The sequence below is a fragment of the Mandrillus leucophaeus genome, unplaced genomic scaffold (assembly GCF_000951045.1).
Source record: "Mandrillus leucophaeus isolate KB7577 unplaced genomic scaffold, Mleu.le_1.0 Scaffold374, whole genome shotgun sequence".
Classification (NCBI taxonomy): Eukaryota; Metazoa; Chordata; class Mammalia; order Primates; family Cercopithecidae; genus Mandrillus; species Mandrillus leucophaeus.
Window position 1 is genome coordinate 1737290 of NW_012103965.1, and position 16434 is coordinate 1753723.

The 16434-nt window shown below is 36.2% G+C and overlaps 1 protein-coding gene across 1 annotated transcript in view; it reads right to left on the reverse strand.

The window, feature by feature from the left end:
• Positions 1–16434, reverse strand: part of USP32 (ubiquitin specific peptidase 32) — a 255762-nt gene that overhangs the window by 71982 nt on the left and 167346 nt on the right. The window contains exons 10-11 of the mRNA XM_011990240.1: positions 8971–9054; positions 6181–6242 (exon numbers count right to left, since the gene is read on the reverse strand). Coding sequence (XP_011845630.1) covers positions 6181–6242; positions 8971–9054 — 146 coding nt within the window. The remainder of the gene's footprint in view (positions 1–6180; positions 6243–8970; positions 9055–16434) is intronic.

Below are 16434 nucleotides of genomic sequence, written 5' to 3' on the forward strand. Positions count from 1 at the left end.
TAATGATCAAATAGGGTAATTAGGATATTCATCACCTCAAATATTTATCATTTTTTTGTGTTGGGAATATTCCGAATCTTCTAGCTAATTTGAAATATACAATAAATTATTTTTAACTATAGTTACCTACTGTGCTATTGAACACTAGAAGTCACTCATTCTATCCAACTGTATTTTTACAGTCATTAACCTCTCTTCAATATCATCCCTCCTGCCCTTGCCAGCCTCTGATAACCATCATAATACTCTCTAATTCCACAAGATCAACTTTTTTAGCTCCCACTTAAAAGTGAGAACATGTGATATTTGTCTTTCTATGCTTGGCCTATTTCACTTAACATAATGACCTCCAGTTTTATCCATGTTGCTGCAAATGACAGGATTTCATTCATTTTACGGCTGAATAACATTTTATTTTGTGTGTATGTGTATATATATATGTATACATATATAATATATATTTTCTTTATCCATTCATCAACTGATGGACACTTAAGCTGAATCTGTATCTTGGCTATTGTAAGTAGTGCTGCAATAAACACAGGCGTGTAGACAACTCTTTGCTTTACTGATTTCCTTTCTTCTGAATATATACTCAGCAGTGGGATCACTGGATAATATGGTGGATCTCTTTTCAGTTTGTTGGGGCACCTCCATACTGTTTTCATATTGACTTTACTAATTTACATTCCCATCAATAGTGTACTAGCACTTCCCTTTCTCCACATCCTCATCAGAATCTGTTATTGTCTTTTTTATAATAGCCATTTTAACTGGGAGATAATATTGCATTGTGGTTTTGATATTTCGATTATGATTAGTGATGTTGAACATGTTTTCATATGTCTGCTGGCAATTTATATGTCTTTTTTTTTGAGCAAGGTCTATTCAGATCACTTGCCCATTTTTAAATTGGGTTATTTGGTTTTTTGTTATTGAGTTGAGGCCCTTATATATTCTGGTTATTAAAACCTTGATGGATGGATAGTTTGCAAATATTTTCGCCTATTCTGCTGGTTGTCTCTTCACTCTGTTGATTGTTTCCTTTGCTGTGAAGCGTCTTAACTTGATGAAATTCCGTTTGTCCATTTTTGCTTTGGCTGCCTGTGCTTTTAAGGTATTATACAATGTCATACCATTCAAACGAACGTCCTACACCATTTCTCCAATTTCGTCTAGTAGTTTAGGCCTTAGATTTAAGTCTTTGAATCCATTTTCTTTTCTATTTTTTTGAGATGCAGTATATCCCTCTATCACCCTGGCTGGAGAGCAGTGGGGAAATCTCGGCTCACTGCAACCTCCGCCTCCCAGGTTCAAGCAATTTTCCCACCTCAGCCTCCTGAGTAGCTGGGATTACAGGCGCCTGTCACCATGCCCAGCTAGTTTTTGTACTTTTAGTAGAGATGGGGTTTCACCATCTTGGTCAGGCTGGTTTTGAACTCCTGGCCTCAGATGATCCGGTAACCTTGGCCTACCAAAGTGCTGGTATTACAGGCATGAGCCACCTCGCCCAGACTCTTTAATCAATTTTGATTTGATTTTTGTGTATGCTAAGAAATTGGGATCTGGTTTCATTCTTCTGCACATGAATATCAAATTTTTCCAGCACCATTTATTGAAGAGATTGTCCTTTCTCTAATGTATGCTCTTGGCACCTTTGTCAAAAAAGAATTGGTTCTAAATGTGGGGGTTTTTTGTTGTTGTTGTTGTTTTGTTTTTTGAGACACAGTCTTGTTCTGTTACCCAGGCTGGAGTGCAGTGGCGCAATCTCCGCTCATTGCTACCTCCACCTCCTGGGTTCAAGCGATTCTCCTGCCTCAGCCTCCCGAGTAGCTGGGACTACAGGCGCATGCCACCAAACCTGGCTAATTTTTTGTATTTTTAGTAGAGACGGGATTTCACTGTGTTAGCTAGGATGGTCTCGACCTCCTGACCTTATGATCCACCTACCTTAGCCTCCCAAAGCGCTGGGATTATAGGCGTGAGCCACCATGCCTGGCCTGGATTTATTTCTGGGTTCTCTGCTCTGTTCCATTGGTCTATGTGTCTGTTCTTATGTCAGTGCCATGCTGTTTTGGTTACTATAGCTTTGTAGTATATTTTGAAGTCAGGTAGTAATTCACCTTTATTTCTGAATTACAGTTCTGCTAGATAAAGAATTCTGGATTGACAGTTTTTGCTTTTTTGTTTTTTTTCCTTATATCACTTTCTCATACTACTGCATACTGAGCTCTACTGTTTCAAAAAGTCAGCTGTTTATCACATTGTGGTTCCCTTCTATATGATGAGTCTTTCTGCTCTTGTGGCTTTCAACTTTTTCCTCTGTCTTTAGTTTTCAACACTTTGACAATGATATGTCTAGGTGTGAATCTTTTTGTGTTTAACACAGTTGGAGTTCATTAAGCTTCTAAGGTTAATAATTTTCAACAAATTTTAGAACTTTCAGACATTATCTTGTCAAACTTTTTTCTGCTTCTTTCTTTCTGAGACTTCCATTATGCATATTTTGGTAGACTTGATGGTGTTCCACCTTTTGTGAAACTCTGTTCATTTATTTGGTCTCCTTTCTCTCTTTCTGATGAAATAATCTCTATTGATACATACTCTGTTTTGCTGAGTATTTCTCTGTCAACTCAAATCTGCTAGAATTTCTATTTGATTCTGTTTTAAAATTTCTATCTCTTTATTGCTATTTTCTATTTGGACAAGTCAGTGAGATCATACTTTCCTCTAATTCTTTAAATACAGCTTCGTTTAGCTCTTTGAAAACATTCATAATAGCTGCATTGAAGTCTTTGTGTGCTAAGTAGAACATCTGGTGCCACCTCTGAGACAGTTTCTACTATTGTTTGTTTTTTTCTTGTATATGGGTCACACTTTCCTGTTTTATTCCATGTCTGATAATTTTTTCTTGTTGAAAACTGAACACATTTGATACTTTACATTAGCAACTCTGGATTCTGAACCCCATGTGTTTTGTTTTGTTTTGTTTTGTTTACAACTTCCCGGAACAATTCTGTAGAGTTTAACTTCCCATACAGTACCTTGCAATGTGAAGCTGCTCAGCTTCTTGTTGTTTTCTTTTTTATTATCTCTGTTTTTATTGTTAAGCTTGGCTTTCTTGGAGTGAGCCTAACTTACTGGTCAGCCAATGACTGTTGAGAGGCTGTGCTGAAACACCTTGAGCCAGTAACACTCGCATCCTTTTCCTGATGGATCTGTACATGGTTTGGGGAATGCATTTAAAGTTCAGGCAGGTTACAAGCCTACCCTGGCTTTTACTTTCTGCACATGCAAGGCTTCACCTTCAACTAGGGAGGAATAAAGGGCTAAAGCCCACTTTGGTTTCTCCTGAGTTTGTGTATAGCCTTGTACAAGTAGTCTACAGATCACTGGGGACATGAGAAAGCTTGTTAAGGCTCACTATGGTGATCCTGTTCCCTGTCAAAAATTTGACTGGTCTGTTGTTAGTCTGCTGCTTCCCCTAACCAGTATTTTATCCCCAAGCTGGTGATGTCAGTTTCCCTTTTCCCCTCATTTTTTACCACCATGATGGTATGTATTTGTTTTATATATCCTTGGAGAGGCATTTATTCATGCTCTCCTTCAAATCATAAATCAGACTGTCAGCCCATTCTGACCTGCCCTGTAGAACTATCATGCAGATTTGCTGGATGGGAGGAAATGAAAGCTGCTCCTGGTTAAATTACCACACACTTCCATTGTTCTCACCAAAGATTAGTAGTTCTTGAATAAATGCTTCTTAATTTCTTGTATATATTTGGTCAGTTTCCAGAGTCCTGAAATGGTTGGTTGACAATTTTGTTCAGTTTTCTAAGTGCTTTTGGGAAAAGGGTTTGCTGAGATCTTCACTCGGCCATTCCAGAAATCATGATACTTATTTTTTTTAACAATGTACTGACTGTAAGTTAGAGACAAATATTTGTTTCATCTCATTGCATATGAACCAACCTGAATCATCCTTTAATAATTATCACAGTGAAATGAATTTTTATAAGTAACAGGAGAGGCAAAATAAAATAACACTGAAAATGAATAAACAAATTAAAAAAAACCCACAGATGAAATGAACCAATTTGGAACCAACAATTTTAAATCTAGACTTATTAAAAAATACAAAATACAGAAAGCAGATTATTGGTACTTTTAAGAAAGAGGTCCTAAACTTGATTCTGCCAGTCCCATGTAATTTCAGGTCCTCAACTTCTATAAATCTCAGTTTTCATTTTTACAAAATGGGAGACACTAATTTCATGCAGTTATTCTAAGGGCCAGATGAGATAATGTAATTACACGTATTTTGCAAAGAATAACTTTCTATGAAAATATAAGATTATATCAACCTTATTTTTTGAAATAGGGATGCTATGAGTAGTTGTAAAATAAGCCAATAAATATAAATATGGGCTACATAGCATTCTTTCTTTCTATCTGTGCTAAGTGATATTTACTTCAGAATATATTACTATAGTAAATTAGACTGTAATAGAAAAAAAGTCTTGAACTCAGGAGTTCAAGACCAGCCTGGGCAATATAGTGAGACCCCATCTCAAAAAAATCAAAGACAGAAAATAAAACAAACAAACAAATAAAAACTACATGAGACTGGAGTTTTATGAAAGTAACATTTAACATTTAAAAAAAACAGATTTTGCTTAATCTTCTTTAAGAAATAACCATGCTGCTCTGCATATGGAGTGGCCACCCATTTATCCCTTTCTTTTCTTTTTTTTTTTTGACAGAGTCTCACATTGTCACCCAGGCTGGAATGCAATGGCATAATCTTGGCTCACTGCAGCTTTGACCTCCTGGGCTCAAACAATCCTCCCACCTCTGCCTCCCGAGTAGCTGGGACCACAGGCGTGTACCACTAAGCCTCGATAATTTTTTTATTTTTTGTAAAGACAGGGTCTCACCATGTTGCCCAGGCTGGTCTCGAACTCCTGAGCTCAAACAATCCACCTGCCTTGGCTTCCCAAAGTGCTGGGATTACAGGCATGAGCCACTACACCTGGCCCCTTTACTTTCTTAATAAACTTGCTTTCACTTAAAAATAAATAAATAAATAATACATAAATAACCATTTTTAAAACTTGTCATTTAAAAACTTAGAAATATATCTACTATTTTAACTATCTATGTATTAACTGGCATGTCCTGTTTAAACGTTGAATATGTAATCCTGTTCTCAGGTATTCCAAACAACTCTATTTTAGTAAACTCCCATCTATCCAGAAACCCAAGCCAGAAGAAACTACTGAAGAGTTTGTATGCACAATACTTTCAAGAAAAAGTCAAGTGACAGTACCTATTGAGAGTTTATTTTAAAAGCAGAGTTTACTAGAAATTCAGTCATATTTCTGAAACTATCTACACAAATGTGTAGCATAACAGCAATGTCACAAAGCAATGAAAGACACTCGTTATTAAAAATTAGAATATAGCTATAAAACATGCATACCTTTGTTTTTAAAATATAATCCAGATATTTCATCTTAAGTAATTTATCCTAAAGTAAATCCTTAAGCCAAGACATAGAGACTTGATTAACAAAATTGGTCCAATAAGCTTATATTAGAAAAGAATAATAGAGGATGAACAGGGCTGCAAACCAATCATTTAAAATTATATTCAAAGAAGGCTTTATTCTAATATATATTAAAGCAGTATTTTATATGATCTAGAGTGAAAATAGGAGCAGGGAATAAAATAGGTATTTCAGAATATTCCCATTTTTATTTAAATCGTACAAATATCATTGTGGGCATATGTTTATATAAATATTAAAAATGTCTACAGCAATTATCTATAAATTATCTATAAAATCTTTCTCTGCTTCTTTTTGTTTAGCTCTATTTTCTAATTTTTCCAACAATAAACATATTTTGGTACTAAAGAAAACTGGTTACTTTTTATCTCATTTCAAAAAATCAAATTTAGTATTCAGTGCAATTTTAATGTTAAATAGAATTTGCCTTCTTAATTAATCTATAGTACCTTCCCTTATCTAGGAAGGTACTTTAACAAAAATATTTCAATATGTAACTATTTTTGAGAAACAGTTAATGATTACATTAAAATAGGACATGCTGTTCCTCAGTAACCAATATATTTCTAGTATTTGAAATTTCAACTATATAACTGAAACTACAAATTTACCTAATAATTTGTCCTTCTTCTTCCGGAGTAGCTGGTCTTAACCCCAGAACTATGTGACACACCTAGGGGAAAAAATGGTAAATTAAAGTTTATTAACTGCATACTATTTCACATTCTCTGCATGAGATCCACTTCTTAAATGGGAATCTGAATTAGCAACAGCTTTCAACTCATGAATTATCAATTTTTCACTTGAGCAAATTTTAACTTTAGCCTTGTGGTTTTGGAGTTTTGTTTGCTTTTTTTAAACAAGCCATTCCAATGGAGGCTAACTTTCAAATCTCTAGGTAAGAAGGGAAGAGAAAGGGAAGGAAGAAAAAGGGAAAGGGGAAAATACTACCTCAGGAACAGATTTCAGAATAATTCTTCTGACACTTGCATATGATAGATTTTAAATAGTCAAAACACTCAGCCATGTGTGAGATCTTGGCAAATAAAAGCATAATTCAATATTGTATCATTAACCTAACACGCTAACTCTATCAATTTTAAAACACAGATAAAAATAAAAACAATTTAGCATAACTGTCTGCTCATATGAGCATAATCAAATATGTGACAAAGCACATACAGTAAAATATAATAAAATTTAGGTGTTGAGTAAATAAAATATAGTAAAATTTAGGTTCAGGGTGTTTCCTGAAAAAAACTTTTTCAGCTTTTCAGTATAAAATGTTGGAAGCATACACATAAGCAAATCTAAAGTATATGTTTATTCATAAGTTAAGAGTCACAGAAACAGTGCCACTCCAAGTCCACAGTAAGAATGACGAAATAGGAAAGGCAAAACTAAAAGTCAAAATGCTATAGTCTGTGAGAGCTACAACATGACTCAGACACAAACTTAAGTGACCAAAATGTTCATACAGTGAATATGAGATAAAGAGTACACTGAATATGTTCGTGTACAAACAGTATATCAACTGTCAACTGTACATAAGCAATACATTGAATACGTTCATGTACTGTTCATACAATAACTTCATACACTGAATATGAGAATGTTACTTTAAAAAATAACAATAGTTCAATTAAAAAAAAAAAAAGCCTACAGAACCCACTACTGAGGATATTATTTTAAATGAGATAAAAATAGTTGACCAGGCCAGGCATGGTGGCTCATACCTATAATCCTAACACTTTGGGAGGACAAGGTGGGCAGATCACCTGAGGTCAGGAGTTTGAGACCAGCCTGGCCAATATGGTGAAACCTCATCTCCACTAAAAATACAAAAAGTAGCTGGGGGTGGTGGCATACACCTGTAATCCAGCTACTCAGGAGGCTGAGGCAGGAGAATCTCTTGAACCTGAGAGATGGAGGTTGCAATGAGCCCAGATTGCACTACCGCACTCCAGGCTAGGTGACAGAGTAAGACTCTGTCTCAAAATAAATAAATAAAAATAAAAAATAGTTGATGAATTTTCATGTTACCAAGCAATTCTGTTGTGTTTATAGTGGTGATCTATATCATTTTCATATATATTTTATAAAGCCATCAACTTGAATCTATACTGAAAATTGTAACTTATAATAAAGCAAATAATTGATTTACAGGCCTATCAGATTATATATGTTTTAAATACATAAAACTTAGTCATTAGCTCTCAGGAAGAGACCAATTTCCATTTATTCCAACATAGATGTGTTGCAGACAAGTTCATTATTTAAAATGGTAGATCATGATACGTATAAACATACTAAACCATTCTGACCTTCACAGTGGTAAAAGAAAAATAAAATAAGAAGAAACTAAAATAAGCACTATTAAATCAAGTTAAATATTCACGAATAACTACAAAAATGGGAAAACTTAAATTATCCTTAAAAATCAGAGCAAGAGAATTAGTTTAACTAGGACAACAGTTAAAATTTGGCAAGCTCTATGACTTAGTGTTGACTTCTGGTAGCTTTCATTCTTCCTTCCCGCTTAATCTTTCTTGGACCTTCTAAATAATAAAAATTAGGAAACAGCCTCATACCTTCAATGATCTCTTAATCAGAGAGATTGTATACTTTGAAAAACTTGGGCTGGGTGTGGTGGTGTACTCCTGTAATTCCAGCACTTTGGGAGGCTGAGACAGGAGAACTACTTGAGCCTAGGAGTTTAACACCAGCCTGGGCAACATAGCAAGACCTGTCTCTACAAAACATACAAAATTAGCAGGCGTGGTGGCACATGCCTGTAGTCCCAGCTACTCGGGAGGCTGAGGAAGGAGAATCACCTGAGCCTGCACAGTCAAGGCTGCGGTGAGACATGCTTGCGCCACGGCACTCCAGCCTGCATGACAGAGCGAGACCTGTCTCACAATTTAAAAAAATAATAAAATAATAAAAAAAGAAAAGAAAAATGTATAGCTACCTCCTTATGATTCATCTTTCTGGTCATACTGCCTTACTTATTAGGAAGGCTATTTGTTTATTTATTTATTTATTTATTTTCTTTTAAAAAAATTCTCCTGGTCAGTCTTATTACAAGGAAGCCCTTTTAAAAAGACAATAATGAAGAAACTAGCAAATTAGGATGGCTTTTGCAACTTACTCTCTATATGTCTGTGTACTACTCTAAAATGAGTTAAAATAATCTACATCCCACTTTCCTATTTCCCACATCACATTTTGAGAAACTTCAGCAAGCACCTATCTTTCAGATGTGTAATGTAGTTCTGTTTTTTTTTAATAATATATGGTTTTGCAGCCTAGATACAACAACTCTGACTACTATATGATGGAAAAGATGTAGAAGTACTGGTACTACTACCCTCTGTTGCTGTTATTTACCTTAAACATACCTGGAAAAGGAGGTTCAAAAACTCATTGGCAAGAACATTTTTCACACTCCAGATCTGATAGTCTTCCAGAGTAAGATGACCCATCTGAAACAGAGACATTCATGTTAGGAACATCTTCTTTTCTTTTTCTTTTTTTTTTTTTTTTGAGACAGAGTCTCATACTGTTGCCTGGGCTGGAGTGCAATGGCGCAATCTTGCCTCACTGAAACCTTGGCCTCCCGGGTTCAAGTGATTCTCCTGCCTCAGTCTCCCAAGTAGCTGAAATTACAGGTGCCCGCCACCATGCCCAGCTAACTTTTTGTATTTTTCAGTAGAAACTCGGTTTCGCTATGTTGGCTAGGCTGGTCTTGAACTCCTGACCTCGTGATCCGTCCACCTCGGTCTCCCAAAGTGCTGGGATTGCAGGCACCCACCATGATCTAAATGTTGACTAACACAGAAAAGCAATTTCTTCCTCTTTACTTTTTCCTAACTCCCCTACAATGCAGAAGGTAAACTAGTTCAAGTTCATTCCTGTAGGTTTCCCTAAATGCATTCAATAGCAAAATTTTACAATTTGTGGTAATGCAAACATATATAGTTTAATCATACATGGTTGGTAAAATTCACTAAATATCTGGGAATTTTATCAACGCAGTAAGAAATACTGCCCATTTTCTTTAAAAGGTTTAGATAACTAAATCAATAAACATGTTCTAGTAACATTATTTGTCCTCGCTTCCTTTTATGCCTCAAATGTATTGGTGGCAGTCTGCACTATTAACAAGGAATATATATATACATTGTTTTCTAAAGAGAAAAAAATATTGACTTGCAGAATCACTGAGGTGTATAGATCAACTGTCTTATAATCAAACAACAGACACGTGAGGGATTTAATAGAAAAATCACTGGGCATGGTGGCATGTGCCTGTAGTCCTAGTTACTCCAGGGGCTGAGGCAAGAGAATCGCTTGAGCCCAGGAGCATGAGTCCAGCCTGGGCAACATAGCAAGACACTATCTCTTTGAAAAGAAGTAATAATAATAAAGAAAATCCTCCAAATCGGGGTAGAGAAATAAGTTAAAGGGAAAGGAAGAAAAACAAAAACTCCTTTCTGTTTTTACAAACAAGTTCACATTCAAAAAGCAGAAGGCAGGGAAAGGGGTAGGCAAATCACTAGATTATGACTAACACTGAATCACAGAATCTTTCTTATCATGATCACTTTTCAAAAAATTGTCCTGTTCACTTACAACAGAGGAAGTGCTGTGATAAGGGTTTTTTTTCCACTCAAATCAGTACAGCAGAGGTCCTTGAATAATGTTTCATTCAACATCATTTTATTATAATGTTGATAAGAAAAAAAAATGGATTCCCAGCTGGGGCCACTATCTGTGTGGAGTTTGCATATTCCTTCCATGTCTGCATGAATTTTCTCCAGGTGTCCTCCCATATCCCAAAGACATACATGTTAGGTTAACTGGAGTGTCTGAATTGTCCCACTATAGTGTGATATCTGTTGCTGTGAGGAGAGGAACATCAATGCCAGCACCATGGCAACAGAAGAACCTCAAAGGCTATGTAAGATCTGCCAATCTCCCAAATCAAGTATACAAAAAATTGGTGAAGAGAGGGTTTGAATTCACACTTATGGTAGCAGGTGAATCTGGATTGGGCCAGTTAACATTAATCAACTTATTATTCCTCACAGATCTGTATTCTCCACAGTATCCAGGTCCTTCCCATAGAATAAAAAACACTGACGAACAATGTGATTTCATCATTCTAAGAAATATATTGGTAAGAACACACGTGCAGAACTTGAAAGATGTTACTAATAATGAAGAACTACAGAAGCAGAAAACTGGCAGCTGTGACATAATGGAGTTGATAACGTTACCAAGCAAGGGAGGCTTGCTGCCTGATGAGATAGAAGCCAATACTATGACGTTGGGTTTTTGAGAAAAGCAAAGCAAACAGGTCAACCAAAAAGGAGATGGCAGTCCAGCTCAAGTCTGTCTCCCTGTGCTGGTTTTAAGGCAATAATTTTATTTAAAAAAGCCTTATAGGGTGGATTCTGGGATTGGCAGGTGACTGCTAGAAGGAGAGGACTGGAAAGTCCTTGGGCATGCACAGTTATTTCTTCATGTTACTTCATGGATCGCATGTGGAAATTGGGGGGAGTCAGTATGAAACATGCAATGGGAATTAGCAAGCTCATTCTGCGTAAACTCTAGTTAGCCATATTGGTTCTAGCCAATTCAGCCAGTTTTTAAAATCTCACAATGGAGAGAGGGTTAGCATTTCAGCAAGTTGTTATTTATTTTATTTTGTTTTCTAAAAGAGATACAGGATCTCACTCTATTACCCAGGCTGGAGTGCAGTGGTGTGATCACAGCTCACTGCAGTCTCAAACTCCTAGGTTCAAGGGATCCTCCAGCCTCAGCCTCCTAACTACAGGCACAGGTTACCAAAACTGGCTTTAAAAAAAAAAAAAGAAAAACACAAAAACACAAGGTCTAGTCATGCTGCCCAGGCTGGTCTTGAACTCCTGGCCTTGAAATCCTCCTACCTTGGCCTCCCAAAGTGCTAGGATTACACAGGCGAGAGCCACCACACAGGCCAGTTTTTTGGTGTTTTTTTCCTTCAATCCACTATTCTGCAAACTCAAGGAGTTCTGCTGGTTGTCGGTTTCCTACTCTTTGGGGAAAAGTTTTAGTTTCAGCTTTTTACTAAGTTGTTTCTTTTCTTAGCCGCTATCCTGTAAGCCCAAGAGTATAGTCATTGGTTTCTTTAACTCTTTAGGGCACAATTTCAATAACAGAATAAATGGCAGCTTACTGAGAGTCTTCCTCTGGCACAAATGGAAGAAGGAAAAAGGGAGCAAGTAGGTAAGATGAAGAAGATGGAGATCAAGACAGCAGGTATTTGAGATGGTCAGTAAGTAGTTCAAAACCTGAAGGATTCTGAAGTTGAGCTCCAATGGTGCCATGAAATGATGCAAATGAAAAACATGAAATGATGCAAATGATAAATAAATACTACATTCATTTAATGCAAATAAAAAACAATTTGGAAGCACAGCAAAAAGAATTAAGAGAAAAACCGCTGTCAGTTTGAGGATGAGTAAGCAAGCTGAAAAGTCAACAATGTATTTTAGAACATCAGAACTCTTCAAGAATCTTGGCAAAGATCAAGAAGAAAGGGAAGATCCTTTAAACTCTCTATTGACCAAGAGTTACATATTAGCTGCCAAAACACCATTATGGACATCAGTGTTTGCTGGATCCCTCTGACCAATCTGCATCAGCCATTATGATGGATTTAACAGCATGACAAAAATGACTTTGTTGTTGATCCTGGTGGAGATTAAGATGCTTTGAATTGTAGGGTGTTGTGTACTTATAAAGTAACAGCTCTAAGTGCCTTTCCTACATTTTCTTTTCCTTTTTAAAAAATTAAACAGATATCTTCAATTTAACGCAAGAGAACACTTCGCTGTTGTACAGTCATGTTCTGGCGATTTGAATGTTTACAGGACATTCTAAAATAAAATGACTCTGGAAGGTTTTGATTGAAGATAAATTGCCATAGTATGAGGCAAACTATGCTTCTCTATAACTATAAAGCAAAAGTTCCATCTGATGCAGCATATACAATAAGGTAAATTAGTCTAACACAGGTGACCCTATTTTTTCACCCTTCCATTGTTTAAAAATACACATGGGAAAAAAACCCTATATGCTTACAGTGCACCTAGAACTACTTTTTTAAACAATCTTTTTTTGTTGTTTGCTTTAAATCCTTTAAATATATATTATTCTTATTTAGTGCCCTCTTTAGCCAGAATCTCATTATTGCTTCATTTTTGTAATAACACTTAAATTTAGGTATTTTCCACATATTGGCCCTGCTAAAATAGAATATAGCATCTTTCACATGGTAGGAACCAGCAAGGAAGCTTTCCTTTAACTCCCTTTTTACATTTTATGGTAAGTAGCAGGAGGAAGATGCATTTACAGATCATTTCTAGGCAACACTGAGAAGATAAAGACCAACTTGCAGTCTCTTTAGTTTGCTAGAAATAGGAATCACGGCCTCTTAAAGAGAAGTCACTATTTTGCACTGAGCTGTATTCATAGATAGCATATATGCACTTTTTGTTTGTATTGTAAACAATTCATGTAACAATGTTGTGATGTAAAAAAACAAAAAAATGAAAAAATAATAAATTGTCCCAGTATGAGTGAGTGTGGATACACATGTGAGTGCGCCCTTCAGTGGGATGGTATCTTGTCCAGGGTTGGTTCCTGTCTTGTACCCTGAGCTGCAGGGATAGGCTCTGGCCAGCCACTAACCAGAACTGGAATAAGCGGGTTGGAAATGAATACAAATTACCATAAAATAACAACTCATAAAGTATGCAACAATCATACAAATGTATGATAATAAATGATATGCTAAGAAAGTACTCAATGAGCCTCCCATATTTGTTACTGTTAGTTTTTGAACTGCAAGGTGGTAGGAGGTGTTTCTTATAATTTTCATTTTGCAAACATTTATCCCTTGATTTAACCCATCACCACTATGCTGCTGTCACTCACTGATTCACCAAAAACTGGGTAAATAATTATCTTGTTTTTATCAATCTTTCTTAGATCTATTTATAGTTCACATTTATTTCAAAGCTTAATATTAGAAGTGCTTGGGGTCTTTATTTAGAAGTTTGGTGATGTTTTTGTGACTAGAAATATGCTGTGGGACTTAACTCTTGTTTGCCTAAGGTAAAATTAGTTTTGTTCTATACCCTTCCACTTAAAGTTGCAGTTTCCAAGAACCTAAAGACAACATTAAGTGAGTACTAACTGTACAAGAAGTTAAAGGCATCTGGAACTGTAATACATTATGCACAAAAGGATCTTTGACTTAGAGACCTGTTGTTCATATTACAATGCTATCAGAACTGTCAATTACTTCCATAACCATCCGTCATTAGTATTCCCCTTACCTTTGAAAATTACTTTTGGCTATAGCAATACAGTTTTAAAAGATACAGGAATAGGCCGGGTGTGGTGCCTCACACTTGTAATCCCAGCACTTTGGGAGGCTGAGGTGGGTGGATCATCTTAGGTCAGGAGTTCAAGACCAGCCTGACCAACATGGTGAAACCTAGTCTCTACTAAAAATACAAAAAAATTAGCTGGGTGTGGTAGCGGGCTCCTGTAATCTCAGCTACTCAGGAGTCCGAGGCACGAGAATCATTTAAACCCAGGCGGCAGAGGTTGCAGTGCACTCCAACCTGTGCAACAAGAGCAAGACTAAAAAAAAAATAAAAAAGATTCAGGAATAAATCATAGCATAATCATAATGGAATACTATGCAGATGATAAAAAGACTAAGTTAATCTATATATAACTTTCTATCTAGCATATGAAAGACGCTTAGTAAACATTCTACTAAGTTTTTTAAGTAAACATTTATTTACTAAGCATCTTTCATATGCTAGATAGAAAATTATATATAGATTTAGGAAAATTCAAAAAAAATTATTGCAGAATGACTTATACAGTATTATTCAATTTTTAAATAAAGAATACACACAACACATGTAAATTTATCCTACACTTGATAGTAGTCAGAATAGTGTATCTTTCCCCATAACATTCATTGAGAATAACTAAAATTTTAATTCTTAAAACAAAAAAAACCCAGAAGAACTGCAAGCTCTGCCACATCATGTACCTCAGTCATGAGGAGGCAAAAGAAAAACATGTCACATAACTTAATGAACTCTAAGGGTGAGGATATTATGCTCTGATAAATTCCATCGCATTAAGAAGTTTTACACTGAACAGTCACAAGTAAAATTCCAGGACAGAAAAATGAAGAATGCCAATACAGGGAAAAGCTATGTTGAACATAAGCTATATTTCAAAATGCTACTTTTTATCTTTGAAGTAATAATTGTCAATGATTCTGCACTGATGACAAAACTAACAGCTAGTGTAAACTCATTTTAATTTTATAGGACTCAGCATTTAGAACAGATAGGGAAATCATAGTGAAATATGAAAATGTAATAACTTCTATTAATTTTATCGTTTGAAAATCTAAAATGCTACTAATAAAAATAAAATAATGGCTGTTTAAAAAGTACAAATGTAGGCCAGGCACGGTGGCTCACACCTGTAATCCTAGCACTTTGGGAGGCCAAGGTGGGTGGATCACTTGAGGTTAGGAGTTTGAGACCACCCTGGGCAACATGGCGAAACCCGTCTCTACTAAAAATACAAAAATTAGTCAGGTGTGTTGGTGCAAGCCTGTAATCCCAGCTACTCAGAAGGCTGAGGCAGGAGAATTGTGTGAACCCGGGAGGTAGAGATTCCAGTGAGCCAAGATCATCCCACTGCACTCCAGCCTGGGCAACAGAGCAAGACTCTGTCTCAAAAAAACAAAAATAAAAACAAAAACAAAAACAAAAGGACAAATGTAATTTGATATGTGCAATAAATTATTAATACATGGTATAAGAACCTTGCATATCTAGCAGAACAAAATATAAAATGCTTAAGATGGTAAAAAGTATTTTTAAGATGATAATCTGATTCTTTTATGTAGTTAAACTAGTAATCACAAATATTCAAGGAAGAATTTTCAGAGTGAGGGTATACTGACCTCAAAGATATGTTAATACTGTCCAAAAGGAAAGAAACATCATGAAAAGAAATAATAGATACCAGCATACAGAATCATCATGCATACAATGATGGTCAAAAGCCCATTTGCTATACTGACACCTGAGTAATAATTAACACACTGTAAAAACATATACAGCATTACGCTTAAAAACTAGAATTGTAAATGGATTTTATTTTCTCCCAATTTAGTGGATGTTTTACTGACTGCAGTTAGGACTACTGCTAAGCAAGGTATCGATAATATGAACTTTTCCTAAAGCAAATTCACTGACTATATGGCTTATTTTATCTATCTATCTATCTATCTATCTATCTATCTATCTATCTATCTATCTATCTATCTATCTAACTGAGACAGAGTTTCACTCCTGTTGCCCAGGCTGGAGTGCAATGGTGTGATCTTGGCTCACTGCAACCTCCGCCTCCCAGGTTCAAGTGGATCTCCTGTCTCAGCCTCCTGAGTAGCTGGGATTACAGGCACCTGACACTAAGCCCAGCTAAGTTTTGTATTTTTAGTAGAGACAGGGTTTCGCCATGTTGGCCAGGCTGGTGTCGAACTCCTGACCTCAGCTGATCTGCCCACCGTGGCCTCCCAAAGTCCTGGGATTACAGGCGTGAGCCACCATGCTCAACCTATATGACTTATTTGTAAATGTCCTCCATTTAAATGTGGCCTTGATTAGGCCAGGCGCGGTGGCTCATGCCTGCCCAGCACTTTGGGAGGCCGAGATGGGCGGATCATGAGGTCAGGAGATCAAGACCATCCTGGCTAACACGGTGAAACC